Source organism: Trichoderma evansii (genome assembly GCF_050947405.1).
Source record: "Trichoderma evansii strain SZMC 28006 chromosome Unknown GGI43scaffold_30, whole genome shotgun sequence".
In the NCBI taxonomy this organism is placed as follows: Eukaryota; Fungi; Ascomycota; class Sordariomycetes; order Hypocreales; family Hypocreaceae; genus Trichoderma; species Trichoderma evansii.
Window position 1 is genome coordinate 72,808 of NW_028145176.1, and position 24,726 is coordinate 97,533.

A 24,726-nucleotide genomic window follows, 5' to 3' on the forward strand; every position below is an offset into this window, starting at 1 on the left:
TTCTCTCAGACCTGCAAAGAAGCTCAAATCCGCAGCCCCACCAATAGCACTGAATCTTTTGAAATATTTCCTACCACTTCAATATTTCGCCATTCTTTTTCTCGCTCATTCCGTGCAGACACTTTTTTCTAATTTTCATAAATTCTCAATAAGCATATAGACCCATTGCTTATTTCATCAAGTTAGAGAGCATATATACGCTACAAGCCCATCAATCACAATGTCATTCTCATTTGGCTTCTCCGGGGACGACATAGAACATGATATCAATGAGTCTCAGACATCAGCTCCCGCCGCAGCTCAAACCCCAGCCTCAACCTCTTACAGCGCTTTTCCTGTGGCTGGCAAACCACAGCTGCCAGCAACGCTCCACAGCCTCTCAGACTTCCTCTCACAGCTGCCCTCCAAAATCGCCTATGATATCCTAGACATCGAGGCAACCGATGCTGGTGCCAGGGAGACACAACTGCGGCTTCCTCGTCGTGAGCTGTGGGACGTACGAGTGCAGCTCATGGCCGAGGATGACGAAGTGACCGATGCAGAGGATCGAGTCGACGATGGCGGGCTCGGAAAACACGATGTCAAGACGGGCATTTACGAAGGCGGCTTCAAGAGCTGGGAGAGCAGCATCGATCTCGTCAAGGTGCTTGCTGTTCAGGATGAACTGACTGCCGCTCAGGAAGCCTCGTCACTTCGTGTAATTGAGGTAAGCGAACGTGAAGAGAGAAGAAAGGAGAGAGATGGCGTCAAACTCAAATCATCTGCTTCACTCACCATTTCTCGATTCACTTATAACATGTAACTAACTCATATACACTTTCTAGCTCGGTTGCGGAACTGCACTCCCTTCCCTAGCAATGTTTACCTGGGTCATGAAGAGAATCTCACGCAACCAATGGCATCAAAAGCCCCTCTCATTCACATTAGCCGACTACAACCCATCCGTGCTCCGTCTCGTCACTTTACCCAACTTCCTCCTCGCCTGGGCCCTTGAGAACACCCAAAATCCAGTGCTTCAGGACGCATTCAACATTGAGGGCGAGCTAGAGCTATCGCCCGAAATCATCCAAGCTTTCGAGCAGTTCCTCTCATCCAACGGAATTCATTTTTCAATCATCTCTGGAGCATGGTCACCCGAGTTTATTCGTTGTTTGTACGATTTACCGGCATTCTCATCAAATCTCCCGGCGCCAACCACGCTCATGGTAGGGGCGGAAACAATCTACTCTCCATTCGCATTGCAGGCATTCACGCAGCTCGTCTTTTCTATCTTGGAACGCGAAAAGGCATCTAATGCCAGAGCGGCTGCATATGTAGCTGCCAAAAAGCTATACTTTGGAGTTGGTGGCTCGCTAGACGACTTTATCGAGGCGGCCCGATCAAAGGGTGCTGCAGTTACAGAGTTAAGAGAGGAGAGTGAAGGAGTGCGACGTGGTGTAGTTCATTGTGTCTTGCAGGAACAAGTCCATCAGTAAAGCATGACTATCTATCCCAACATTTCGTCAATGCAAAGGCAATTCTGCTAGAGTGGAAACTCTGAGTCGAAATTCGCTGGCTATATTAATCGAAAAAACGCAACCTTCAGCCAGAGACTGTTGGTTACAATTCATTGTTCAAACTATTATCGCAAGACTATCTGTTTCTACTTCCCCTTGCGCAACTTCTCAGTACACTCAGGACAATACCACGTGCCATTCGGTTCGCTCTTAAGTCCAACGCATGACCAATGAAACCACTCATATGGACAATTGTCGTTGTCGCAAGCCACCATATCTCCATAGCTCACGTTATAACACAGGCAATACTGTTTATCATCGCCGCCATCTTCATCATCATCGGCATCCCCTGGTGCATCGTTACCATTTTTGCCATCCCTAGCCAAGTTGGTCCTCGCTCTTGGCTGGATATTGTCATCTTCTTCGCCACTGCCGCTTCCAGCGTCTGACAAGTCACTATCTGCCGTTGAGGCTGGTGAATTTCTGTTTGATGCCTTCTTCACTCGCGACAGCGATGACCTATTGGGTGGCTTCTTCCGACCACTTATTGTCGGAGTTCCTCTGCGGCCGGCTATTCCAACTGCCGCTTTTACTGACCCTGCTCGCGGCCCAGCACTACCTGCTCGAACAGCGCCTCCAGCTCCCAGGTTTATTCCAGCCCCATTCTTTGGTGTGCCAGGCCCCAGGGATGAATGCCTCGCCAGGCCACTTGATGTTGTGGGCAGATTCCCGGGCCCTGTGATAGACCGCGGCCCTCTCTTTGTTGCCGGACCAGCTGAGCTCTCCCGCTGCCTGTTTAGTATTATGCTTGCGGCAGGCGTGGCCGGCGCGGAGGATGGGTGTTGCTGGTACTGTGCAACATGCTGCTGGGCCTGGGGATGTCTTATCTGGGGCTGGTTTGGCAGTCGAACCATGGCCGGGTTGGCAGAGCCCGCAACGGGATTGCGAGGTGAAGCCAGAGGACCAGCTGAGTTGATATTGTTGGATAAGTTCAGTGTGCGAGCTGAAGGGGCGCTGTGATTAGTGGCACTGGGGCGAAGGAGTGAAGGAACCTCGTCAGGGTCTGTGAAACCAGGTTCTGCCCGATCATAAAGCAGCTTAATCTGAATATCCAAGCTACGCAAGTGCTTGTCCATAACAAGCTGCAATCTTTGCATGAGATTGATCTTGTCTTGCGCAAACTGATCTGCCCGAGCATAGTTTTCGCGGATCTGGGCTCGCAGTATATCTTCCTTTGGGTTAGGCTCATGACTCCCATTCGTCTTTATCCACTTTTGGATCTTCCCATCGCGGTCTTCGATCATGCGGATGCAGTCATTGTATTGACGGTCCTTGTCTGAAATCTCTTCTTGAATAAAACGAATCTCTTCGGGGAGGTTTTGGACCCGGTTGATCCAGTCATCGAGGATCAAGCCGGGGTCTAAAGGCTCGGCTTGCGGCATCCTCTTGACAAAATCGATGGACAAATCGTCTCTAGGCATGATGGTTAATGACTTGGCAACGCCGAGCCCATGAATTTGATGATAAACAGGTGAAGAAGAGACAACAGCAGCCAGAGATGAGATGGCCGGACTAGCAAATGAGCTGAGGCTGATGCAATTTGATGAAATGAAAGGCTCTTGGATGAGACAGTGTAACGCTGTGACAGAATAGACGGGAGGAGCACCGGCGCAGCCGTGAGGATACAGTAGTAGATAGACTTGAAAAATACAGGCTGATGCTAATACTGGGCCATGTGCTTCAAAGAGGCGGTTATTGCGCTCTCATCTATTCCGTGTTCACCGTACAAATGATGCTTCAATGAAAAAGAGAATAGAGGAAGCGGAGAGGCATAGCCCATCTACTGAGAGTAGGGGACACGAAGTAGACACAGCAGATGTACGGACAATCAGGCGTGCATGACAATAGCTCTGCAGCAAAAAAAAAACTGTCACCAGCTAATAGCCACCTCCCCCCGCAGGGAGACGCCTCTAACGAATGGCGAACGAATGGATGAGTCCTCCAACGATGTGGATGGGCCCTCTCCAAGAGAGAGTGGTTGTCAAGAGCAACGCAAGGCAAGGCAAGGCAAACGCAAACACGGGCGCAGAGCGACTCGATAAATGCTCACCTCGATGCCACTTCAACTGCGGCGCCTGTCTTGCTTTGGGTCGGTTGAAGGAGGATGGAGAGTTGAGTTGGACGCAGCGCGTTGCGTGGCAGCGAATAAGTTGGCTTGGTTGGGCTGCCAATTCGGAGGAGATGCAGAATTAGTGATGGGGCGAGCTTGGAGGTTTATGCAGGCTAGGAGACGCAAGTACGTCAAAATCGGGTGGTTGCAGGGACTTCTAGCATATTCCGAGGCTTAGCCACCCGGAAATGTTCCGCAAAGCTTGTTCTAAAATACGAAATATTAAACAAGTAGTCCAGTGCTCTTAGCTTCAGCTGCTCGTCATTACCAAAAGTTAAACATTAAAAAGAAAAGAAAAAAAAATCCAGTGGATACCTAAATAGAAAAGAGAAGAAGAAAATATTTTCTCATACTACAAGTACGGAGTACCTATCCATATCATATATGTAAGGTACCCAGCAGATTTACTCGTGCTATCCACTTCATCTCTGTCCTTACCAAAGCTTGATATTCAGAGCAAGCGCATCTCTCACGTGACGCTGCTAGATGAAGCCGAGTCGCTCTTTCAATCTGGAACAGCCTTTAGCGTGGCCAATCCCAGTCCACTTTACAGCTACTAATAACTTCATTTACCTACCTCTACTCGTAATGTTATGAGAGTCTATCTCTTCTCTTCGCTTCGCTTCGCTCTGGAATTGTTTCAACAATTATTCAGCATAATGCACCTTCATTTTCTTAGTCACAACTGAATAAAGAGCAACGCTTCTCACTTGCACCTTGGTCAATTTTACGTTGCAGTTCTAATCCTAGCTCACTGCCGTTACGCTCTCATCCGTCGAGAAGGTGAGCATCGCTACGCTACGTCGACAAGTGATTCTCTTTCATGATCAATCATCTATCACAACTCTGAACTCTTCGTCTTCATAATCTTCGGCAGACTCACTGCCATCACCCATCATGGACGCCTACAGATTTCGTGTTCCTAAGCCAAACTACCTCCCTCATAAACTCGACATCGACCCTGATCACGACATAGTAGAGGAGTATGTCCAACCTCTTGGCTTAGCCGGCGAGGCAGAAAATGCAAAATTTTATCAACAGTGCAAACGCATGGCAGAAGAATCAGGCATAACGCGCCCCAAAGGCCACAATGTCTCCTTTCACTGCAACCCCGACATGGAGCAGCACCACTTCGGCATGACACATCCAATGAAGCCCTGGCGTCTGACGCTCTCCAAGAGCCTAATCTACTCATACGGCATGTCATTTGCCATGGATAACTTCGTAACCAGGGCTGCTACTTATGAGGAGCTGGCTTCATTCCACTCTACCGACTATCTCGATTTTCTGGGCACTGTCCTCCCCGAGCCGGTTCCTCGGGATCTTGAGAGCCAGAACCCAGATCTGAAATTTAACTTGGGTGGTTCGGATTGTCCATTATTTGACGGCCTCTATGATTACTGCTCCATGTCTGCCGGGAGCGCGCTTGATGCTGCAAGGAAGATTGCATCGAAGCAGTCTGACATTGCTATTGCGTGGGGAGGTGGCCTACACCACGCTAAGAAGGCCGAGGCTTCTGGATTTTGCTACATCAATGATATTGTCATTGCCATCCTGGAGTTGCTGCGGTTCTATCCACGCGTTTTATACATTGATATTGACGTGCATCACGGCGATGGCGTCGAAGAGGCGTTCTTCTCAACAGACAGAGTCATGACTGTCTCATTCCATAAATATGACCCCAACAACTTCTTTCCTGGTACTGGTGCATTAGATGATAATGGCCCCAAGAGCGAGCATAATCCCGGAGCGCACCACGCCGTCAATGTTCCGCTCAACGATGGTATTACGGACGAGCAATACGACATGCTGTTCAACAACATCATCGGCAGGATAGTTGAGAAATTTCGCCCAGGTGCCATCGCCCTTCAGTGTGGTGCCGATTCTCTGGCAGGAGATCGTCTGGGTCGGTTCAATCTGCAAGTGCAGGGGCATGGAGCGTGCGTTGCGTTTTGCAAGAGGATGAACATTCCCATGATTCTCTTTGGCGGCGGCGGCTACACTCCACGGAACGTCGCCCGGGCGTGGACATACGAGACCAGCATAGCCATCGACTGCCAGGACAAAATCAGCCCTATTTTGCCAGAGCATACCCCATGGAGAGAACAGTTTCGCCAAGATACCCTCTTCCCCACGCTGGAGCAAATCTTGGGCGAGCCGCGGCAGAATCGCAATCCCCAGAAACGTTTACAGGACATCGTTCAGCACGTTACAGAGCAATTACGTTTTGTACAGAGCGCACCAAGTGTACAGATGCAGGTCATCCCACCCGATTTGAGTGGCTTCAGGGACGACGTGGAGGCCCGGTTGAAAGAGGAACAGGACGAGAGGAATGATCAGCTACGAAAGGAAAGGGAGTCTGGAGTGGGAACTGCCATGGAATTCTAATTTATCAACGACTCATTATATCTTCACCCCAAGACCAACTGCTGCGTGTGCAGATTTTTTAATTTGGAAACAATAAACCCGTAGACAGCAAAGAAACAAGAAAAAAAGCAACATTAAATGAGATCCAAGTACTGTGCACCGCCAAAGAAGGCGTATGTCTATATACCACACGCGGCATCATGGCGGCTATGCAGCCAGGGATAGCAGAAGAGAGGCGCAAGTGCACTAGTGGAAGGCCGAATGATCTCTTAAAGGCCTTCCTGGTATCGCGAGTTCTTTCCCCTTCCATCTATACAGACTTTGACGAAGTTTTCCGTCGCATGACAAAGATGGCCCAGATTACCTCCCACCACGTGCTCCGCACAAGGAATATGCACACGAATATCTAATTATAAGTACTGGGGAAATTTTCAACAAAGTTTATCCGGAGGCCGTCGTCTTAAAAGTATCGAACGGTAGCCTGTCCGCCCTCCTGCATCGAAGTCTATCAAGCTCATGTTAGTTTTCTATTCTTTCGTTTCAGTTCAGGGGTGCTTACCGTGCAACCGTTGCTACCGCCGGTCCATACGCCGTTGATGTATGAGCACTTGCTGCTGGTATCGCCAGTAATCTCAACGTTGAAGCCCAGAGTGGCTGTGCTAGTGGGGAGGTTGTCGAAGATGGAGATCCATGTGACGCCATCGTCAGTTCGGCCCACACCGAGGTTCATAGGAGCCCAGTTGCCAGCACCCAGGGGGTCGCGTTTGCTGTTCCACACGCAAGCATCGCCGACTTCATAGCCCGCCTTGTTGATGTAGTACTGCGCGGAGGTTTGCTTGTTATCCCAGACATAGTAGTCGGACTCAATGGGGTTGGTGATCGGAATGGACTGGCCGGGGTTGGCACAGGCGGGAATAACCATGCTCTCAATACCAGGGTAGTCGGTACGGCAAGTGCAAACAGACTCCTGGAGGTCGTTCTGAACAGTCACACCACCAGCACCTTGCTGGCAAAGCGTGGGGTGGGAGGAGCGCGTAAGCTCGAGCATTCCATCTGCATTGCAGAAGAGACCACCAATGGACTCCAAGGTGGAGCCCTGTGCCTCGGGCCACTGAGTCTTCTGCCAGCCAGGAGGGCAGGCATAAGAGCACATGGCACCCGGTTTGCAGCCTTGACCAGAAATAGCAGTGATGATTGTGTTGATGACGGTCGAAGCCGGAGTATAATCAGGCACATACTGAATACCAGAGTAGCCTCCCGTACCCAGGTACTCCAGGGCCACCGCGCCGTAGTCGGATGGGAACTGAGAGCAAGGAATCGTTCCGCTAGGGAAGTTGGCGTTCAATCCGGTACCACCAGAGGCTGGCTGGGCAGGGGCCGAGGACTTGGGAGGAGCCGCCGAGGAGGGCTTGGCCGAGGTCGTGGGTGGCGGCGGAGGGGGAGGAGTTGAAGTCGACGCGGGAGCTGTCGAGGAAACGGCCTCTTCAATGAATTGAGCCTTCATATCGCCAGAGGTGCTTGAGGGAGCAGGAGGAGGAGGCGGCGGCGGGGGGACGTAAGTTGGCTGAGTCTCTCCGACGATAACGTATTCGCCTTGCTGCAGACCGGCTTTGGCGGCGGCAGCGTCAACGGGCTTGCCATCGAGCACATACTGAGTGGCAGTTGGACCGACGACGACCGTGGTGACAACGTTTGCCGCTCGCTTCTCGACCTTGGCAGCAGCATCCTTCTTCGCATGGTGGTGGTGGTGGTGGTTGTGAGAAGCAGCGGTAGCGCTGGCAGCCAACGAGGCAGCCAGAATCGAGTACTTCATCTTCGCGGTTTATCTCTAATGCGTACTGCTCACGAATCGCAACTGATTAGACCAAATATCCTGATCGATATCGATATGTATACTATGCGAGTATAGCCGCTGGTATCAAGCGAGGGGAAGATGGACGGCGACTGGGATTTTGGGACAACTCGAATCTACTAACCTGACGAAAGTAAAACAAGAAGGGATATATATCAAAAAAACGAGAGTAATTGGTGTGATGAACCTGAGTTTAAAAAAGAGTGTGATAGAGAGCAGACAAAAACTCTCTGTTGGAGAAAAAAGGGCACAACGCAACTGAAGATGATGAACAAGAACGAAGCGTCAAAAGGGAGGGCAGGACAGGTAGAAAAACGGAGCTGGATGCATGGGGGAGGGGGGACCTTGTCAGTCTCCATGGCATTGACCCACGGAGATCAATATCCTAAGGAGGGGGATGTCAGGGATGTGCGCAAAGCGAGACAAGGGGGTGCCACTCCTGAGAAGGGGGTGGCCTCTGGGAAATTGCTTTTTCAGCGCCAGTTTGGCGCCAAAACGAATCAATCGTCGCTCGCAATATGCAGGCACCAAAAGTGCTGCTGTTACGGAGTACCGCTACGACGACTACGACGATGGCTACGACTCGAGCGTTGCAGAGGCGACGCCTTGTTGCTGGAGGATTGCGTGGAGCGGCTTGTACCTGTACCGCACACTCTAGACGCGCCGACAATCCAATTTGCAGAGCGGGGAGAGAGAGAGGATGAAGAGCTGTGCTCTGCTCCGTCGAGCTGCTCACCGCATTCCACATTGCCTGATGCCGGGACGGAGCCTGTTGCCGGCTCCTCGCATCAGCCTTGGCCCACGACTGTCTGCCGGACCAAGGGGCTCGCAAGACCGTTTGTGTCTCTCCTCACACATGCTTGTGTGTATTATGAGTATATAGCCTACCTACAACTACGTACGTATTGCTTACTCTATATGAATGTAGAAAACAGGGTACATAGCTGTATATCATGGCGGGGATGAGCATTGCATTGCGCTGCGTTGCAGATAGAATGACGAGAATGCCAAAAAAAGAGGCCATCGCCATTACGCTGAAACGGCCGAGCCAACGCAAGAGGCCGCTAGTCCAGCCGCCGGCGTGCATGCTAACAGAGCTGCTAGTGAACGATCGCCGCCGCAGGTCAGGAAATGAGCCAGGATGTACCAAGTCTTCCAATAGAAGGCACCGGCGGCTGGATAAAACAATAAAATGACGCCGGCACGAAGCTTCTGGGTGCCAGGTACGGCAGCTTGTGCCTGTGCCCCGTAGCTAAGTAGGGCAGTATTCTACCTACTCTATTACGGAGTACTAGTACTGCCAAAGCTCTTGTTAGAGAGGCGCCTTGACGTGGCACGAGAACAGGCACAGAAGTGTATAGGACGACATTTCGCTTGTGCCAATTAATTAACCACAAGGTTCGGCGCAGGAAAAATTGGGTATAGCACGCAGCCCCCTTCTCAGGAAGCGCCATCGAGTCCCATGCTGAGGCCCATGCGGTGGCTGTTGTTGGTACCTGTACATAGTATGCATGCGAGCTGATTGACCTCCTTATTTGCTGGGATGGAAGTATGTTGGAAATGCAGATCATATGGGAAGATTTCAGAAAAAGATACAGTATAGAAGCGGGGATTAGAAGAAGCGAAGGTATAAAGAATCAGCATGGATAGAGTAAAATAACAGCACTGCACCCATGATTTAGAGAGCACTTTGACTTTTTTGCCAGAGCAACAGGATACGCGTGTTTTTGTGCAGTGCTCGTGCCTTGCGTTAGCGGCGCAATGTGCCTGGGCTAGGCTGGTTTGAGGCACTTTTTCCCCTGAGCTGGGCTCGCTAAGTACTGTACATGTACCTTTACGGAGGACGCCGGCTCCTTAATGCTCCTAGGCTGCTTTGAGATTCAAAAAGAGGGTTTTCGATGCGTCGATACGAGCAAAGCGCAGAGGGCGCCAAGACACGCAGCCGCAATACGATTTGACGTTTTCCATCTTGCTTCTACTACAGTATTCGACTGCTGCTACTGTACTAGTATCTGTAGTGCCAATTATATACTGGGGTTCTATGACATCAAACAGCGCGGGTAACCCCATCGACATCAGCGGAATCTTTAGTGCCATGCGTGTCAGATATATCCCCTTTTTCCCGATGGCAAAAAAAACACCAAGCTTTGTTTGAGCTGATTTCCGCTACAGCTATACAGCTTTGGCAGCTGTCAAACTGGGTAGCTACCCAATTATGTAATTGCGCGTGAGAGCAAGAAAAAGCACCGACCACGCTTTATTTCGCCTTTGCCTGCACGAAGTAGCAGTAGCTAGTATGATGTATACCTAGTGTAGTATGGTATGGCGCCAAGCAAGCCGCAGCATGTTCTGGGCCCCGAAAACTCGCATGAGCCAAGTAAGTACACGTACGTATTATGAGAGTGCCTTGGCTTGATTCTTGGAAGTGGGGGGCCGTTTGGTTTTTGTTGAAAGTAGGTATTTTAACTTGAGATGAAGCGAATGAGGTAAAAGATGAAACAGCACATGCTAGGATTGCTAATGAAAACGTGCCCGGAGACAAGATCCTATGGAGCGTGGGTGTGTGACACAAATATTACGCTACAAAGTCAATATTGGATGCAGAGTTTAAAGGGGATTCAGCATCACGTAATACAGTGTATCGCAATTCTGTAGGATTCTACAACACGTTGTAATCGGTTCAGCATCTGAGATGTTCAGCACAGATCTCTCGATTCACATCTACAAGGCAGTGATTTACCCTCGTTTATGGAGCAGAGGCCAGCGCAGAGAGTATGGATCGGAGAAAGAATGGCCTGAGCGCTTATTCCACGGACTTGCTGGATGCTTGAACTGCAGCAAAGACTCCGGGGTTCAAAGAAAAATAAAACCTATATAGGAACATCCGCAGGATCGATAGGCACAGGAGATATCAGGGGATCTCTCCATCGACGCAGGGTAGGGATGAATGCCGCATGGCTATGGGGCATAGCATGGCAGCAACGTTTTGTACGGGCACTCCGATTGCGCTGGTTACGAGATAGTGCCAAGAGATGGATAGGATTCCACTATATTTCTCGTGGATATCAAGCCTAGGACACGTATGTGGTTATTCTACGAACATTCTACCCCGTATTGATCATCATTGAAAGTGACAGGTTGGGATCTGCCGTGATAAAGAGATGACAGAAGGAGACAAGTCGCAGTGGGATGAACCGGTACCTGTCTGTAGGGTAGTAATGATATCACTTGTAGCAGTATTTTGGCACTTTTGGTAAGATGACGTCGCTTTTGAGTGGCTGAGCCGAGATTCAGCTGGCAACTTTTGATTGCTCGTGTTCTTATTATGCGACTCTATCCTGCATTGGTATAGCTGGTGGAAGCCATCAACAGGGCAGCCAGAGCGGGCCTCGAGCAGGGAGTTATTCGAAAGAGAAGAGAGGAGAGAGAATAGCAAGATGGAAAAAGAGCAGAGCTAAGTCGATACGTGAAGTCAACAAAGTAATTACCCTACTGCCATTGCTAGGCAGTCTCTCACATGAGAGCGTTTAGTTTTAGGCTTAGGAACTCCATACGCAACAGTCACCAACTATCTATTAGTAGAAATGTTATCTAGAGAAATGGGCAAATTATGCAATATTTGTTTCTTCTTCTATTTTCTTTTGACTCTCTGCAACAGCCAGTCGTCTTGTTCACAGAACACTCCATATCCTGCCATTGTTGTTTATCCCACGCCTCGGCCTAAAGACGAGACAAGGGTGGAGAGCTCTAAAGCAGTGACAGTGGCTGATGCTCGGCCGCTTGGCTTAGCGTGCGGTAGTACCTCGTTTGACACCGCCACGCTCTCAACTCAGCCGTTAATCGTTGTGCTATCAGCGCACCCGCACTGCTTATTATGGCTCGGCCATGCTCCGTAACTGCTCAACGACGGGGAGATGGGGCTAAGAGAGAAGACGGAAAGGCAGCATCGCTGGTGGGAGCGGTGCATGTGGCAGATGCTACGCTGCAATGTACGCGATAGATGAGCAGCGGTATCTTGTGTGTGGCTGCCTGGCTCTGGCTCGGACTACTCATCGTTGTATATACTGAGTCAAGCTCATGGCGTGAGCAGCTACAGTAGGCTTCTCTCTATGACAAATGAATGAGATGGGATGGAATACTACCTACTACTAAGAAAGAGCAACCTCGTATAACAAGAGCACCACCAAAGACAAGTCGAGTCCTTGGCTGCTTGTCCGCCATCTTGGTATTAGCCATTGATCCTTCTAGCCTCGCAAACAGGGGGACCATCCTCGCAGCCACTGACATCCAGCATTCACACAGCGTTAGGGGAAGCCTCCTCTCCTAACTCCCTCACTCTCTCACCTGAACTAACGGGCGCTGGCGTGGCACTGCCGCCAACGCCGTGCATGAAGATGCTGCAGCAGCGAGCAAAACGCACCAGTCACGGCCTGCTCTTCATTCTTCAGCAGATATGACTTGTGGCGGGCATGCAGGCTAGACTCGGCCAAGTCATGGCTGACAAAAATCAGCTTGCAGTACTTGTCGGCTTACCAGCCACTTGCTCCATCCGCCTGTCAGCATTTCGCCACCGAACAAGCTAAGACTTACCCATAAAGGTGGAACTGGTGTCTCCTCTCTCATCGTGAAAGAGGCGCAGTGCCGTGTGGCAGTTGTGGCAGTTGTGCTAGAGTAAAGCTTTCTACCGAGTACCAAGTGTAGTCAACGTTCGGTAGCTTCTGATATGTTCCGAGAGCGATTGCAGCAACTAGCTATAGCCATCTTGAATTTGCAGATAACCCTCTAGGCCTGTTGGTAGTTTCTGATTGGATGCTCGGAGAAGTACACAGAGCGCATCAGAGGAGACGGCGGAGATCCTGGTCCATGGAGCACTTTGTTGGAGCACTTTGTTGGAGCACTTTGTTGGAGTACTATACTTGTTTGACCAGGCTGCCAGTTACACACTTAGCCATTAATAGCCTACTAGGTACTAACCTACCCAGTACCAAGCCCCCAATACTGTATGCTTTACACAATGGAGCGAGTTCCGTGACGGAATCCAGAGCGCAAGTCAGGTAATGTCAACATCATCAGCGTATAGCTGCCTCGCGATACCCAGGAGGTGGCGCCCGTATCAGCACCAACAACGGTGAATGATAAGCTAAGTCGAGACAAGATTGTCCCCAATACCCAACGCTCTGAGCCAGCAGCGCTCGAGGCCGAGGTATTCAAGACTCGCATGTTTACGGCACCTGCGGATCGAGCTGCGCGCTAGCTTGCCGTGATTATTTCCTTGTCGGCAGCCAGTTGAAGATATCCGGCGTGGGAGTGGCTTGGGCTCCGTACGAGACATGGGAGCGCACTAGGCTTGGCACTCTGCTGATCCACTCTGTTAACAGCGCTATGATGTTATGATATCCTCAAAAAAGAAAAGATAAAAAAAAAAAAAACAAGTGAAAATAAAGATAACCAACATGCCATGTGCAAAACTAACCAGCCACCTCATTTTGCCGTGTTGACATATGAATTTCTAAACCACGTCATTCTTGTAAAGATGCCATTGATAGCAATTGTACCTCAAAAATAGAAGAAAGACAAAAATGACTCTCCAATAATCCTCCATGATTCAAGTTTCGAGGCATGTCATCCCCGGCAGGCGCCGCGCTGCAGCAGAAAGACGCGGCGTCCAATCGCAGCTGTGTGGCGCAGGCAGCCCACTGTACGCCTTTTATTGTCCATCGCCCTGCCTCCCTGGCCTGGCTCCAGCACCGCGTACTGCGCTAAGCTGGCTCGGCCGCACTTCGACTTTCTTCCTCCCATCCCCAGCCTGTTTCCAGCCCCAATACATCACCATCTCCATCACCTTCATCATCAACCACCACCTCTTCCCATCGCCATCGCCTGCCAATTCCGGGACCTCGCAGAGCACCCGCTTGCCCCATGCAATTCACCTGCGTAGCCTCGGAATAGTCAGCATTACTGCGCGGCAAGGCTGCCGAACCAAAGATCCAAAGAGCAGAAAATTACCCTAGCTCTCGCCACAATATTCAGCCACACCTCGAGCAGCCTCGAAATGGTGTCGCTGGTTTAGCTGCCTCGACTTTTGCGACTGCATGCCAACCGTCTCCCAGGACTCGCCGTCGCCTTCATCGTCTTCTCTATTGCATCTTCTTATGGCCTCTCACGCTGCTGCCATCGCTACCGGAACCCCACTCCCATCTGGCCCGACTCCAACCCCTCCCCCAGCTCTCCCTTTGGACGACGTCGCGAGACTGCCCAAGAGGCGGCGCGAATCTGATTCCTCGTCGTCGCGAGCCTTTGCTCCCAACCAGCTCGATTCTCAATCGCCTCCATCGAAATCTGCCAAGCTGCTGCTGGCAACTGGTCAAGCCCCGCCTCCATTGACTGGCGCCGCGGCTCTGGAAGACGAGCGACGGCGTAGAGAAGAAACAGACGGAGAGGTTGAACAGGAGCATCTACACGCGACCGGTGAGAACCCTAGTCAGCGTGATCTAGCTGCTCTCATGTCTGCGGGAGCCCAAACCATGAGTCGTCCGGCGGACGCGCCGCAACTGGCTCCAACGGCTGCCATGGAGCCATCTTCCAAGGTCGCTACGGCCGCCTTGTCTATATCACAGAACGGCGGCGATCGTATCGAAGAACGAACTGAGATGACTCCCCAGAGCCCGTCAAGCATTGCCGGCGCGCAGGTAACCGAAAGCCCGACCGCGATGGATGTCGATGCGAAAGGCGATTCTCTCGTCTCTCAGCAAGTTGCCGTACAAGACGAACGGCCACAGCCTGGATCATTGTCTTATCCCGGCTCTTTACAAACAAGCGGTAGCATTCCGGATTCACCAATTCGGGGCATGAGCTTTCCAATGCCTGCCCAAAGCCAGGGCTCTCCGCCATCCTCGGCAAACAAGAAACACAAGTGTCCATACTGCAACACCGAATTTACTCGGCACCATAACCTCAAAAGCCATCTCCTGACACACAGCCAGGAAAAGCCCTATGTATGCACAGACTGCCAGATGAGATTCCGCCGTCTTCACGACCTGAAACGCCATGGCAAGCTTCACACGGGTGAAAAACCCCACGTGTGCCCCAAGTGCGATCGTAAATTTGCTCGAGGTGATGCTTTGGCCCGACACAGCAAAGGGCTGGGCGGATGCGCCGGCAGGCGATCGAGCATGGGTAGCTTCGCTGACGGAGATGAGCTGGACGGTGCCATTGAAGGAGATGAGTCTGCTGTAATGACAGGTATTGCCTACGATAATCCCGATGAAGAGGAGTTGAGGCGACAGAGCTTGCCCAGCCTAAGTGCCCAGCATATCCCAGGCGGACCAGCAGACCAGTACGGTGGTCACGCCCGGACGTACCCTCCAGCCGGAGCAAGGTCTACAGCTGCTGCCGGCTTATACCCCCCCGGCGTCAACCAGAACCAAGCTGCTGGAACTGGCAGTTCGAGTGTCTCTAATAGTATTGGGGGTAGTCACACGCCAAATACTAGCATTTCGTCTGTTGCGGTCAGCGGTGCAAATGCAGGTCTTTATTCACAAGCCGTTGTGCCAGAAAGTGGAAAGCCGTTGAGCCCCGGTGGTGTACAGAGTCATGATGCCTCTGGCATCGTGCGACAGAGATCACCTAGCCTATCCCATCAACTGCAGCAACAGCAGCAGATGGGGAGGCGACAGTCAGAAATGCAATCCCCCCATAGTGGACAGAATAGGCCAAAAATTCCTGGCCTTACTCATCCAGGATATGCCACAGCAACCTCTCCGGGCTTCTCCCACGGCCGTCCGCCGACTGCAACGGCATCAAGTGGTGACAGTGGCAACATGTTTGCGCAGAGCGATCCGAGCGTATGGGCCTACATCCAGACATTGGAAGATAAAGTCAAATCACTGTCGGACAAGATAGTTTCGCTCGATCACGAGATGACTACGCTGAAAAGCAAGCTTGAGAATCGTGAAGGAGTTCCCGCTGGCTGAGAAAATCCAGCATGACCCGCCTCATATAAAGCGCCATGGTGTTCTAAGAGGGTGGGGAGCAGGGCTAAACAGTCTACATTTAGAATGCATTCGCCTTTTGTGTTCATTTTTTCCTATTTTATACTGGTGGCAACTTATGTTGGTCTTTTGACGATCTGGACTGGCACAGAATCCTACCGAAGGGGGTGGAAATGGCGTTCAGGTTTTGGGAATCTGGGTGGATGGTGGAAACCTCCATGCAAAAAGATGGCGACTGGTTATTTATGATTTGTTTTATTGTTTTACCTCTCTCTCTTGTTCCCATGTTGTAGTAGTATACAGAACTTGTGTGTGATTATCAGATGTGCTTCCTTGCTTTGTGGCATTCGGAAAGGCTTTCTCTCGTTTTTTTCTTTATTAGAGTACTGTAGGAATGGAGTGACGATTTATTCTTATGAAGTCCTGAGTTTTAGATTGAATAATGTTAAGCTAGAGTACTTTATCCAAACAGTATGACATGCATATCTGGCTCATTAATTCTAATCTCTGTATAACTGCTGTTCACGAGCAGACGGGATAAGTTGAGCCAGCCGAACTGAACCGAGGCTGGTGCTGCTGACCTTCTCAGCCCCCTGCGGCGCAGGCATGCATGGGCTTGCCAGGAGGTACTTTCCATGTGCCATAGGCCTGCCTTTGCTCCTGGGCAAGCTTCGAGGTTATGCATATACCGGGACTTTGACACAGAGTACTCCGTATCGTCGCGCTTTTTTGCACTGTGGCCGGCAGGTTCCCTGCTCTGACGGCAGCCAAATGCTCTCCGGCAGGTACCTGCTAGGCCCTCTTAGCTCGGAGTGTCACGTCACTGTCCAGGGGCAGCACCGCCTGGAGCTTGGCGCATCGATGAGGTAATGAAGGCAGCTGTACAACCTGTTTTAAGGTGCCTGGGGTGTGGCGCGCCGGGGGCTTTGCGCCAAACAAAGAGAGGCTGCTATCGCAACTTACTTTGGCCAGCTGAGCATCTCCTGCAATCTATGTGGAATCAACCACCAAAGCGACCATCCATTTAAGCGATTTTGCATTTTCATATCTCGCCCCGATCCCTCTGCGCTACCGCGCGGCACCGCTGCTCGAGCACATCAGGCGAAGACGAACCACGGGCTCGGCAGACGATCCGAGCACAAGCTACTATCACAAGCTCTTTATGGTGGAGGCTTAGTGGCATAGTCCACGAAGCTGCTTGAGAACACCCAACCATGGCTACGGCTGAAAAAACGATGCGAAATGGTGAGGGCGATTCGAGAAACCTCAACGGTGCTGTCACGGTGAACGGAGACCACAGTCATGACAGCGATCGATCATATCCTGCCTTGCCGGATAATGGACACACCCAGGGCCACGAGTCTGGCGCCTGGAAGGCCGCAGGCATTCGCTTTGCGCCGCTGCGTATGCCCTTCCCTCGCCGGCTGCAAACCGCCGCAGTCTTCTTCCACTGCATGACTCTCGTCACCTTGATCTCTCTGTTCTGGTTCACCTGCGCCAACGTTCTAACGTGGCCCATCCTGGTGCCGTATCTGGTGCATCTGACGCTTTCTACCGCGGCGACCAATGGCAAACTCAGCTATCGATCGGAGCGCCTGAGATCTCTACCCCTCTGGAGATATTTTGCGGCGTATTTCCCCATGAGGCTGCACAAAACGTACGACCTTCCGCCAGACAGGAGGTACATCTTTGGCTATCATCCACATGGCATCATCTCCCACGGCGCCTGGACCGCTTTCAGCACAAATGCCCTGGGCTTCTCGGCAAAATTTCCTGGCATCACAAACACTCTGTTGACGCTGGAATCAAACTTCCGAATTCCCTTTTACCGTGACTGGATCCTGTCAATGGGTATGGCTTCAGTGTCCAAGGAATCTATCCGGAATACCCTGACGCAAGGCGGCCCCAAGAACGACGGAATAGGGCGTGCCGTCACGATCGTCATTGGTGGAGCTCGAGAATCTTTGGCGGCTCAGCCGGGAACTTTGAGGCTCATCCTCAAGGGCAGAAAGGGCTTCGTGAAGATGGCTCTGCGCACGGGAGCTGACCTGGTCCCCGTCCTCTCCTTTGGCGAAAACGACTTATACGACCAGCTTACCGCGGAGACGCACCCGATGATCCACAAGTTCCAGATGTTCGTCCTGAAGGTGTTCAAGTTCACGCTCCCTGCAATCCATGGCCGAGGCATTCTCAACTACGACGTCGGCCTTATGCCTTACCGTCGTGAAGTCAACATCGTGGTGGGTAAGCCGATCCGCATCGACTCGCCCCCCTGCGAGCAGCCGTCACAAGAGGACGTGGACCGGTACCACGAGCTGTATGTTGAAGAGATTGAAAAGATTTGGGAGACTTACAAGGATCAGTTTGCCAAAAACCGAACGTCTGACCTTGTTATTTCTGCTTAAACCTTGATTGGGGTATTGATAATATCATCGGCTTCTCTTCGCGGTCTCTTTCATTCTTTCTGCCTTCACTTTTATTCTTCTTTTTGTGTGTTTTGCTAGGGATATGGTATAGGGATATGAGTTAATGAACTCAGGATAATCCAAAAGGATGGACAAATAAATCTTCAAGCAGTAGTCGTAATCGCTGGAGTTATCGATGGCGGGTGCCAGAATAAGAGCGCTACAAGCAAGCAAGCTACGAATCAATAGAGTGTAAAACAGAACTACTTTTGAATACGATATTTTGGAATTATTACATTAAACTCTCATTCATGTAATGATATGGTTCAATCTCTTACTTTTAATACTACCTCTTTTAAACTCTCGTTGCTTCATTCTTCTTTATCAAGGTGTTGCGATGGATGTAGGTGCAGCTGCTTTAAAATGTCACCTGACCTCGCGTCCAAGTCCTGACGCGATCTCCCTTCCGCCACCGTGAAGACATTCACGGTAGATTAACTTTACTTTTCTAGCTCAATTCTGTTTCTCCAATTGCTCTTCTCTTCTTCCTTGTGTAATTTTTGCGCATAGATACTCAATTTTATCTCACAACAACACAACACATCGTCCGAATGCCCCGCCCTGCCAGAGGTAGCCAGAAGGCTGTCAAGTACGAAGAAGACGACATTGACGAAGTGAAGCCTTCCAAGCCAACCAAGTCTGTAGCCGCGACAAAGCGAAAGGCCGATTCGGAGCCCGATGCCGATTCCAAGGCCCAAGCTTCTAAAGCTGTGAAAAAGCGCAAGGGAAAAGGAAAAGGCGACGACGAAATGATTTTGGCAGAGAGAACTGCTGTATCGACCCTAGGCAAGGCCATGTACATTGGCGCTCACGTCAGTGCTGCAGGAGGTATTTCGACGCTCTCAAACTCTTGTTCCAAAAACATTAATCACTAATGTTGAAATTATCTTCCAAAAGGTGTCCAGAATGCCGTCGCAAATGCCGTTCAAATCGGCGCCAACTCTTTCGCATTGTTCCTTAAATCTCAGCGCAAATGGAGCAACCCTCCCATCACAGCAGAAGCCAAGAATGGCTTCATAAGCCAGTGCAAAGAGCACCATTATCACGCCAACGAACACGCACTCCCTCACGGCTCATATCTTGTCAATCTCGCGCAGGCGGACAAGGACAAGGCTAAGCAGGCATATGACAGCTTTGTCGATGACCTTGACCGATGTGAGCAACTGGGTATCAAGCTCTACAACTTCCACCCCGGATCTACTGGAGGTGATACAAAGGCTGCTGCGATCGGGCGCATAGCTGCGCAATTAAACAAGGCTCACAAGGCTACGAAGACTGTCATCACCGTTTTGGAAAACATGGCGGGCAGTGGCAACGTTGTGGGATCAACTTGGGAAGACCTGAGAGATATCATCGCTCTGGTGGAGGATAAGTCTCGTGTCGGAGTATGCATCGATACCTGCCATGCTTTTGCAGCTGGCTACGATCTGCGTACACCCGAGACTTTCAAAAAGACGGTCGATTCTTTCAACGAAATTGTTGGTGCAAATTACTTGAAGGCTTTTCACTGTAAGTTACTGCCTGATTTCTTCTCTTTTCTTATCTTGCATACTAATTATTGGATATCTAGTAAATGACAGCAAAGCACCCTTCAATTCCAACAGGGATCTTCATGCCAACATCGGAACCGGCTTCCTAGGCCTCCGAGCCTTCCACAGCCTCATGAATCACGAAGAGTTCCAGGATAAGCCCATGGTCCTGGAAACCCCGATTGACAGAAAAGGTGCAGATGGTAAATCAGTAGAGGACAAGCAAATCTGGGCCGACGAGATTAAGCTCCTAGAAAGCCTCATCGGCATGGATACAGAGACAGAAGATTTCAAAAAACTAGAGAAGGAATTGCAAGCCAAGGGTAGTGACGAGAGGAAGAAGATCCAAGATCAGGTGGATAAGAAATCCAAGAGTGCCCTGAAGAAGGGAAAGGCTGCCCCGAAGAAGAAGAAAGAGGCGACAAGTGATGAAGAGAGCGATTAGAAGAAATAAAAGCAGAAGGCTCTGGCTTAAAATACTTGATGTTGGCTACATTACGGCCTTGTTTGATTAGTAGGGGGCTGTCATATTTGACGGCAGCTCTTATATGTATATTATGTCGAAATGATTTGATAGTAAACAGCACACGCTATACAATCTTAACTGAAGCTTGACTCTATAAACAAAAGTAACGCCCCTGCTTTCCAATCTTGCGATTATTTGTAACTCTAAATTTTCTTTCAAGGAACGCATTCCATTAATTATACGTATCACACACTTGTACATAACTTTGCTGGGTATAACAGGTATACATAACTCATAAACAGGGGCTAAAATAAACAAAGAGGAAGAAAAGAAAAAAAGAGAGAGGGAAAGAGAAAGTGAGTGGTCTTTTTACTTGCGATTCTTTGTAAAGGCCTCAACTCTCCCCATGGCAGCCTTCAGTCCTGCCCCCTTCTCGCAATTCATCTGCAGCCACGCCTCCATTCGCTCCCGGACGATCCTCATCGACCGCAACACAGGCATCTTGCCGCCATCCTCATGAGCCAGGAACGACGACGGGTTGAGTAGCACTTCGAAGCAGTCTGACCAAATGTCCGTCTGCCAGTACCGCTTCAAGCTCTCCCTGATCTTGTATTTGTGCCCGCCTCGTCCAAATCCACCTTGGTCGGATCGCACAGTCTCGATGTATTTGCCAAAGAGGAGGCAGTGAATGACGCCTGCGAGCCCGTAGTAGTCGATCTGCCACGTCCAAGGCCGGCCATCCTGCATTTCGGGGCAGTCTTGTGCGGTTGTTTTCCAATCTGCGATAAACTCCACGTCTGGCACAAACGCTTTCATGTCGATGCCTCTTCCAAAGTCGATTAGAACGACGCCGCGCGAGTCCCAGCCGCCGCGTCCATCAGCGTGCCACTGGCCAGAGAGAGCCTGTTCAGAAGACGCAGGTGATGATCTAGGATCAAGACGGAGGAGGCAGTTATCAGGTTTCAGATCGCCATGAAGCACGTCTTTTGAGTGGAGAGCTTCGACAGTGCGTAATAGTTCTATGGAAAAGAACATGACAAGCTGCTCATCCATAACACCTGATGGTTCCGCTCGAAAGAAGTTGATTACATCCAACAAGGTGCCGTGGGGATGATATGGGAGAAACAGGAAGCCCTCATCCTGATATAGGTGCATTTCATGTGCAGACGAGATTGATGCCGTAGCCCGATGCTGGGGGCCTAACCGTGAATGGGCGGTGCGCATGATGTAAAACTCCCACGGCGTTGGAGGAGATTCCATTTTCAAGGCTTCTATCGCGGCGCGTTGGTTTACGGCGAATCCCCCCTTGCCCATAAAGACCCTATCTTCATCGCCTTCCTCTTGGTCCGGCCGTGAATTTTCCACCAAGTACACGGGTGCAAAAGCGCCAGCGCCGAGTTCTTTCCTCACAGTGTATCTGGAACTGCAGTCGACGAACTGGATAACTGCTGGAGGGTTACTCGGCATGACTTTATCTGTACCCGTCTTGCCCAGTCTGCTTACGGCTTTGGCGAATCTTCGAATCTCCCCCCCACGTTCGTACCTTTGACCGTGATGATCGTAGAAGCCGGGGTATGCTGCCAACGGAGGATTTAGGTTTGTCAGGATATTCAATCTAATACCGCCATCAATGGGACTGCATCGTGCATCCTTGATGATGGGCTGCTTAGCGGGCACAGCTCTGGCTGCTTTAGACCCCAGAGGTGTTCGTCCATTGATGAAAGGCCTTTCTTCTGGGAAGATTTCTCTCAACGGACTGCTCGATGGTTCTGAATCTGATAACTCCTCAATGGGCGTAGCTAGGCCATGATGCTTGCTAGGCGTCTTGAATTGGTAAGCGCGGTCCACGTCCATGTCTACGTTCAGCGATACTTCGGTTCTCTCCGCAATAGGCGTCATAAATGGCAGACGATTATTGGCCATTTCTGCCGGATCCCTATACGGCCGTGTTGGTGGTTCATAATCTTCTGGAGGCATGGGAATGAAGATCGTGCGAGTCCTAGGTGGTTCTGGCTCTTCATCTTCTTCCGCATTGTCATATACGTACGAGCTGTGCGATGGTTCATCTATATTGACAAAATTAGACATCTGAACTCCTTCGCTGCCTTAATCAATCTGCGCGTGTCCATTTGGAATATGTCATGGGTTGAAATACCAGACTATTCGTCGATGCTTATAGCATCCGCTGCTTCATCGTCTTCTTGCTCACCTTGGTGGGTTTGTTTCGTGGTGCTAGTGCTCTCAGCATCACTTCCATAATAGGCGTCGGTCATGTCCTCATCCTCGTCCTCGTCTTCATCATCGTCGTCGTCTTCGTCGTCTTCGTCGCCGTCATCATCATCATCGCCGGTCTCATCCCCTGCTAGGGATGCTGGCTTGAGCGGTGCATTAAAAATATCGTAAATATCATCCGTAGCTGCTCTTGTATGAAGCGTCATGGTGGGCTCAGCTGCGTTCTTCTTCTTGATTTTTGGTCCTGAAGGAGAGTCGAGCTTCGTTTTAACTAATTGGGTGTCAGGGGGTTATGAAAGAAACAATTTGGTCGGATACAGATTGAAAACTTACTAATTTGTGTCTCATTTACTTCCATCACCTTCTTCTTTCTACCTGTGCGAGGTTCTCGAGACTTCCCCCCTGCTACACCATTCTCGTCAAGCATCATAGGGTCTCCATCAACAATTAGCTTCTCAGCCGTGTCTTGAGGCAAATTCTCAATTTCACGTAGAGGTACCATGCGATCTGGGGTATCGTTTTCATTCGCATAGTCAGTGTCCCACTCGCGATCGAGCCAACCACGATGTGCGGCAATAATCTCCTCAAAGCTCATTTCTGTCCCAGGCTCCTCGGGGGTAGGGTAGACGGCTGCCAGATCAACGAAGATATACTCTCTTTTCCCCGTCTGTGGATGGACCGTTACTTGATGTTTGGATGGAACAACAACAATATTTTGTATTTGAGCGAGCGACTGAATTACATAGCACCACAGACAGCAATACATTAGTCCTATTCTTATCAACAGCTGAACATTTCGCGAGAGGGGGGAATTACATACCGGATCCCTGAACACTGCCAGTTTTGTCCCTCCAGACCCGGGCTTTTTACCACCCGCCTTAAGAGTCTCTCCTACCCATGGCTTTGGTTCCATTGTATTTTCCTTTTTTCGATCGGCAAGAGATCCTATGCTATCCCAGCCCTTGGACGCGGCATCCCTTGACGACATGGTAGGTTGTTGGGCATCTGCGTCAGAGAAGATGGCTAGCTTGGATTTTGTAGGTCGAGATGAGCTGCCAACACCGCTGGTTTGCCTTGGAGCCTGGGGATCCACTGCGTGTGATGAGCTACCGAAGGGATCCGTCTTACTGGCCAGCGCGGGACGAACAGTTGGCAAAGCTGGTGAGGATGGCTCCGCCAATGCATCTGGCTGCTGAGCAAGTCTTGCCTCAAACTCCTTAAATTTGCGTAGCAGCCTCTGGGTTGGCCGGGCCTCTCTCTGAATCCCCAGCTTATATACTTCGTCTGCTTGCGCCCATCGGCCTGCACCCTCCAACCACGCAGCGTATTCTTCGTAAAATAGGGCAAGGCTCTCACCAATTCCTTGTCGAGAGAGGAAAAGATAAGCCTCGCGAGGGGTATCAGAAAATAGTTGGATATAATACATCCATAACTTTAGATATCTAGGATCGTTCTTGTACTGGGACGACGTAACAAACGTTTTCGTTGCGCGTTCGAGGATTGTGTGCAGCTGCGATTCTGCCGTTGCTTGCGCTGATGGGTACGCGTCTAAAGCCCAGCGGACGTATCTGTCAAAAATGTCTAGCGGATCATCGGATTCGGATAGGTTTTCGATTTCTGCTTCATATTCTGCGCGGATGCAGTCGTTGACATTTCTCGTGTCGGTCGGTGTCGGCGTGGATAATTTATGTAGAGGAGATGGAGAGAAAAGACTGGCCAGCTTTTTCGCCGATCGGCCTCCAGGGAGGGACTGAATATTCTCCTTTTGATTCTCAATCACGTCAAAGTCGGTCAAATCGTCTGCGCCCGCCATGTTGCTTTACCACCAAAATGGCGGCAACTCTGTGATTTATCGAAGCAATATGGATTCTGAAAGGCCCTGAACGGTGGTTAAAACGCGTTGCTACATAGTTGCCTATGTATACAAATTAACATACGGGGTACAATGCCCAATGCCAGTAAATGATCGCTTTGGGCACGAGTAATAGTATCTGGTAAAATTTCCCTGAAAGTTGATCGACTTAGCGGCTTCACGCTTGCGTGTTATGGTGGGATGTGTTTTCGACCCCGCGTTGCTCTGGTGATGGTATTTATCATAATAATAAGTACTTGTACATCTTTATGGCTGCCATATACCTTTACTCTAGCATAGAATTTG

At 50.4% G+C, this 24,726-nt stretch overlaps 10 protein-coding genes across 10 annotated transcripts; 6 read left to right on the top strand and 4 right to left on the bottom strand.

The window, feature by feature from the left end:
• The first annotated feature begins 22 nt into the window (after window positions 1–22).
• Window positions 23–1,559, top strand: GGI43DRAFT_260328 (protein-histidine N-methyltransferase). The gene is made up of 2 exons (XM_083200975.1): window positions 23–706; window positions 825–1,559. Exons 1-2 carry the CDS (start codon window positions 221–223, stop codon window positions 1,473–1,475), a joined length of 1,137 nt encoding a protein of 378 aa, XP_083055876.1. The 5' UTR covers window positions 23–220; the 3' UTR covers window positions 1,476–1,559.
• On the bottom strand, window positions 1,560–3,225 carry GGI43DRAFT_260329 (inhibitor of growth proteins N-terminal histone-binding-domain-containing protein). Its single transcript, XM_083200976.1, has one exon. It carries the CDS (start codon window positions 2,975–2,977, stop codon window positions 1,643–1,645), a length of 1,335 nt encoding a protein of 444 aa, XP_083055877.1. The 5' UTR covers window positions 2,978–3,225; the 3' UTR covers window positions 1,560–1,642.
• A 662-nt stretch (window positions 3,226–3,887) lies between these two features.
• GGI43DRAFT_260355 (uncharacterized protein) lies at window positions 3,888–6,143 on the top strand. Its single transcript, XM_083200979.1, has one exon. The coding sequence runs from the start codon at window positions 4,564–4,566 to the stop codon at window positions 6,052–6,054; it is 1,491 nt and encodes a 496-aa protein (XP_083055878.1). The 5' UTR covers window positions 3,888–4,563; the 3' UTR covers window positions 6,055–6,143.
• Window positions 5,989–6,445, bottom strand: GGI43DRAFT_260344 (uncharacterized protein). The gene has a single exon (XM_083200977.1). The coding sequence runs from the start codon at window positions 6,341–6,343 to the stop codon at window positions 6,113–6,115; it is 231 nt and encodes a 76-aa protein (XP_083055879.1). The 5' UTR covers window positions 6,344–6,445; the 3' UTR covers window positions 5,989–6,112.
• Window positions 6,446–6,493: 48 nt separating this feature from the next.
• On the bottom strand, window positions 6,494–7,846 carry GGI43DRAFT_425991 (uncharacterized protein; the record flags this gene model as incomplete). The annotated part of the gene is made up of 2 exons (XM_083208579.1): window positions 6,494–6,538; window positions 6,593–7,846. The coding sequence occupies 2 exons, from the start codon at window positions 7,844–7,846 to the stop codon at window positions 6,494–6,496; spliced, it is 1,299 nt and encodes a 432-aa protein (XP_083055880.1).
• A 152-nt stretch (window positions 7,847–7,998) lies between these two features.
• On the top strand, window positions 7,999–8,930 carry GGI43DRAFT_260346 (uncharacterized protein). Its single transcript, XM_083200978.1, has one exon. The coding sequence runs from the start codon at window positions 8,150–8,152 to the stop codon at window positions 8,849–8,851; it is 702 nt and encodes a 233-aa protein (XP_083055881.1). The 5' UTR covers window positions 7,999–8,149; the 3' UTR covers window positions 8,852–8,930.
• A 4,710-nt stretch (window positions 8,931–13,640) lies between these two features.
• On the top strand, window positions 13,641–16,381 carry GGI43DRAFT_417186 (C2H2-type zinc finger protein). The gene has a single exon (XM_083207388.1). It carries the CDS (start codon window positions 13,978–13,980, stop codon window positions 15,856–15,858), a length of 1,881 nt encoding a protein of 626 aa, XP_083055882.1. The 5' UTR covers window positions 13,641–13,977; the 3' UTR covers window positions 15,859–16,381.
• A 309-nt stretch (window positions 16,382–16,690) lies between these two features.
• On the top strand, window positions 16,691–18,762 carry GGI43DRAFT_417187 (diacylglycerol O-acyltransferase). The gene has a single exon (XM_083207389.1). It carries the CDS (start codon window positions 17,091–17,093, stop codon window positions 18,279–18,281), a length of 1,191 nt encoding a protein of 396 aa, XP_083055883.1. The 5' UTR covers window positions 16,691–17,090; the 3' UTR covers window positions 18,282–18,762.
• Window positions 18,662–20,510, top strand: GGI43DRAFT_260591 (DNA-(apurinic or apyrimidinic site) lyase APN1). The gene is made up of 3 exons (XM_083200980.1): window positions 18,662–19,169; window positions 19,239–19,850; window positions 19,912–20,510. Exons 1-3 carry the CDS (start codon window positions 18,893–18,895, stop codon window positions 20,313–20,315), a joined length of 1,293 nt encoding a protein of 430 aa, XP_083055884.1. The 5' UTR covers window positions 18,662–18,892; the 3' UTR covers window positions 20,316–20,510.
• Window positions 20,406–24,675, bottom strand: GGI43DRAFT_417199 (Mad3/BUB1 homology region 1-domain-containing protein). Its single transcript, XM_083207390.1, has 4 exons — window positions 23,389–24,675; window positions 22,902–23,301; window positions 22,546–22,839; window positions 20,406–22,402 (listed from the first exon to the last, which is right to left on the bottom strand). Exons 1-4 carry the CDS (start codon window positions 24,379–24,381, stop codon window positions 20,706–20,708), a joined length of 3,384 nt encoding a protein of 1,127 aa, XP_083055885.1. The 5' UTR covers window positions 24,382–24,675; the 3' UTR covers window positions 20,406–20,705.
• Window positions 24,676–24,726: the final 51 nt, after the last annotated feature.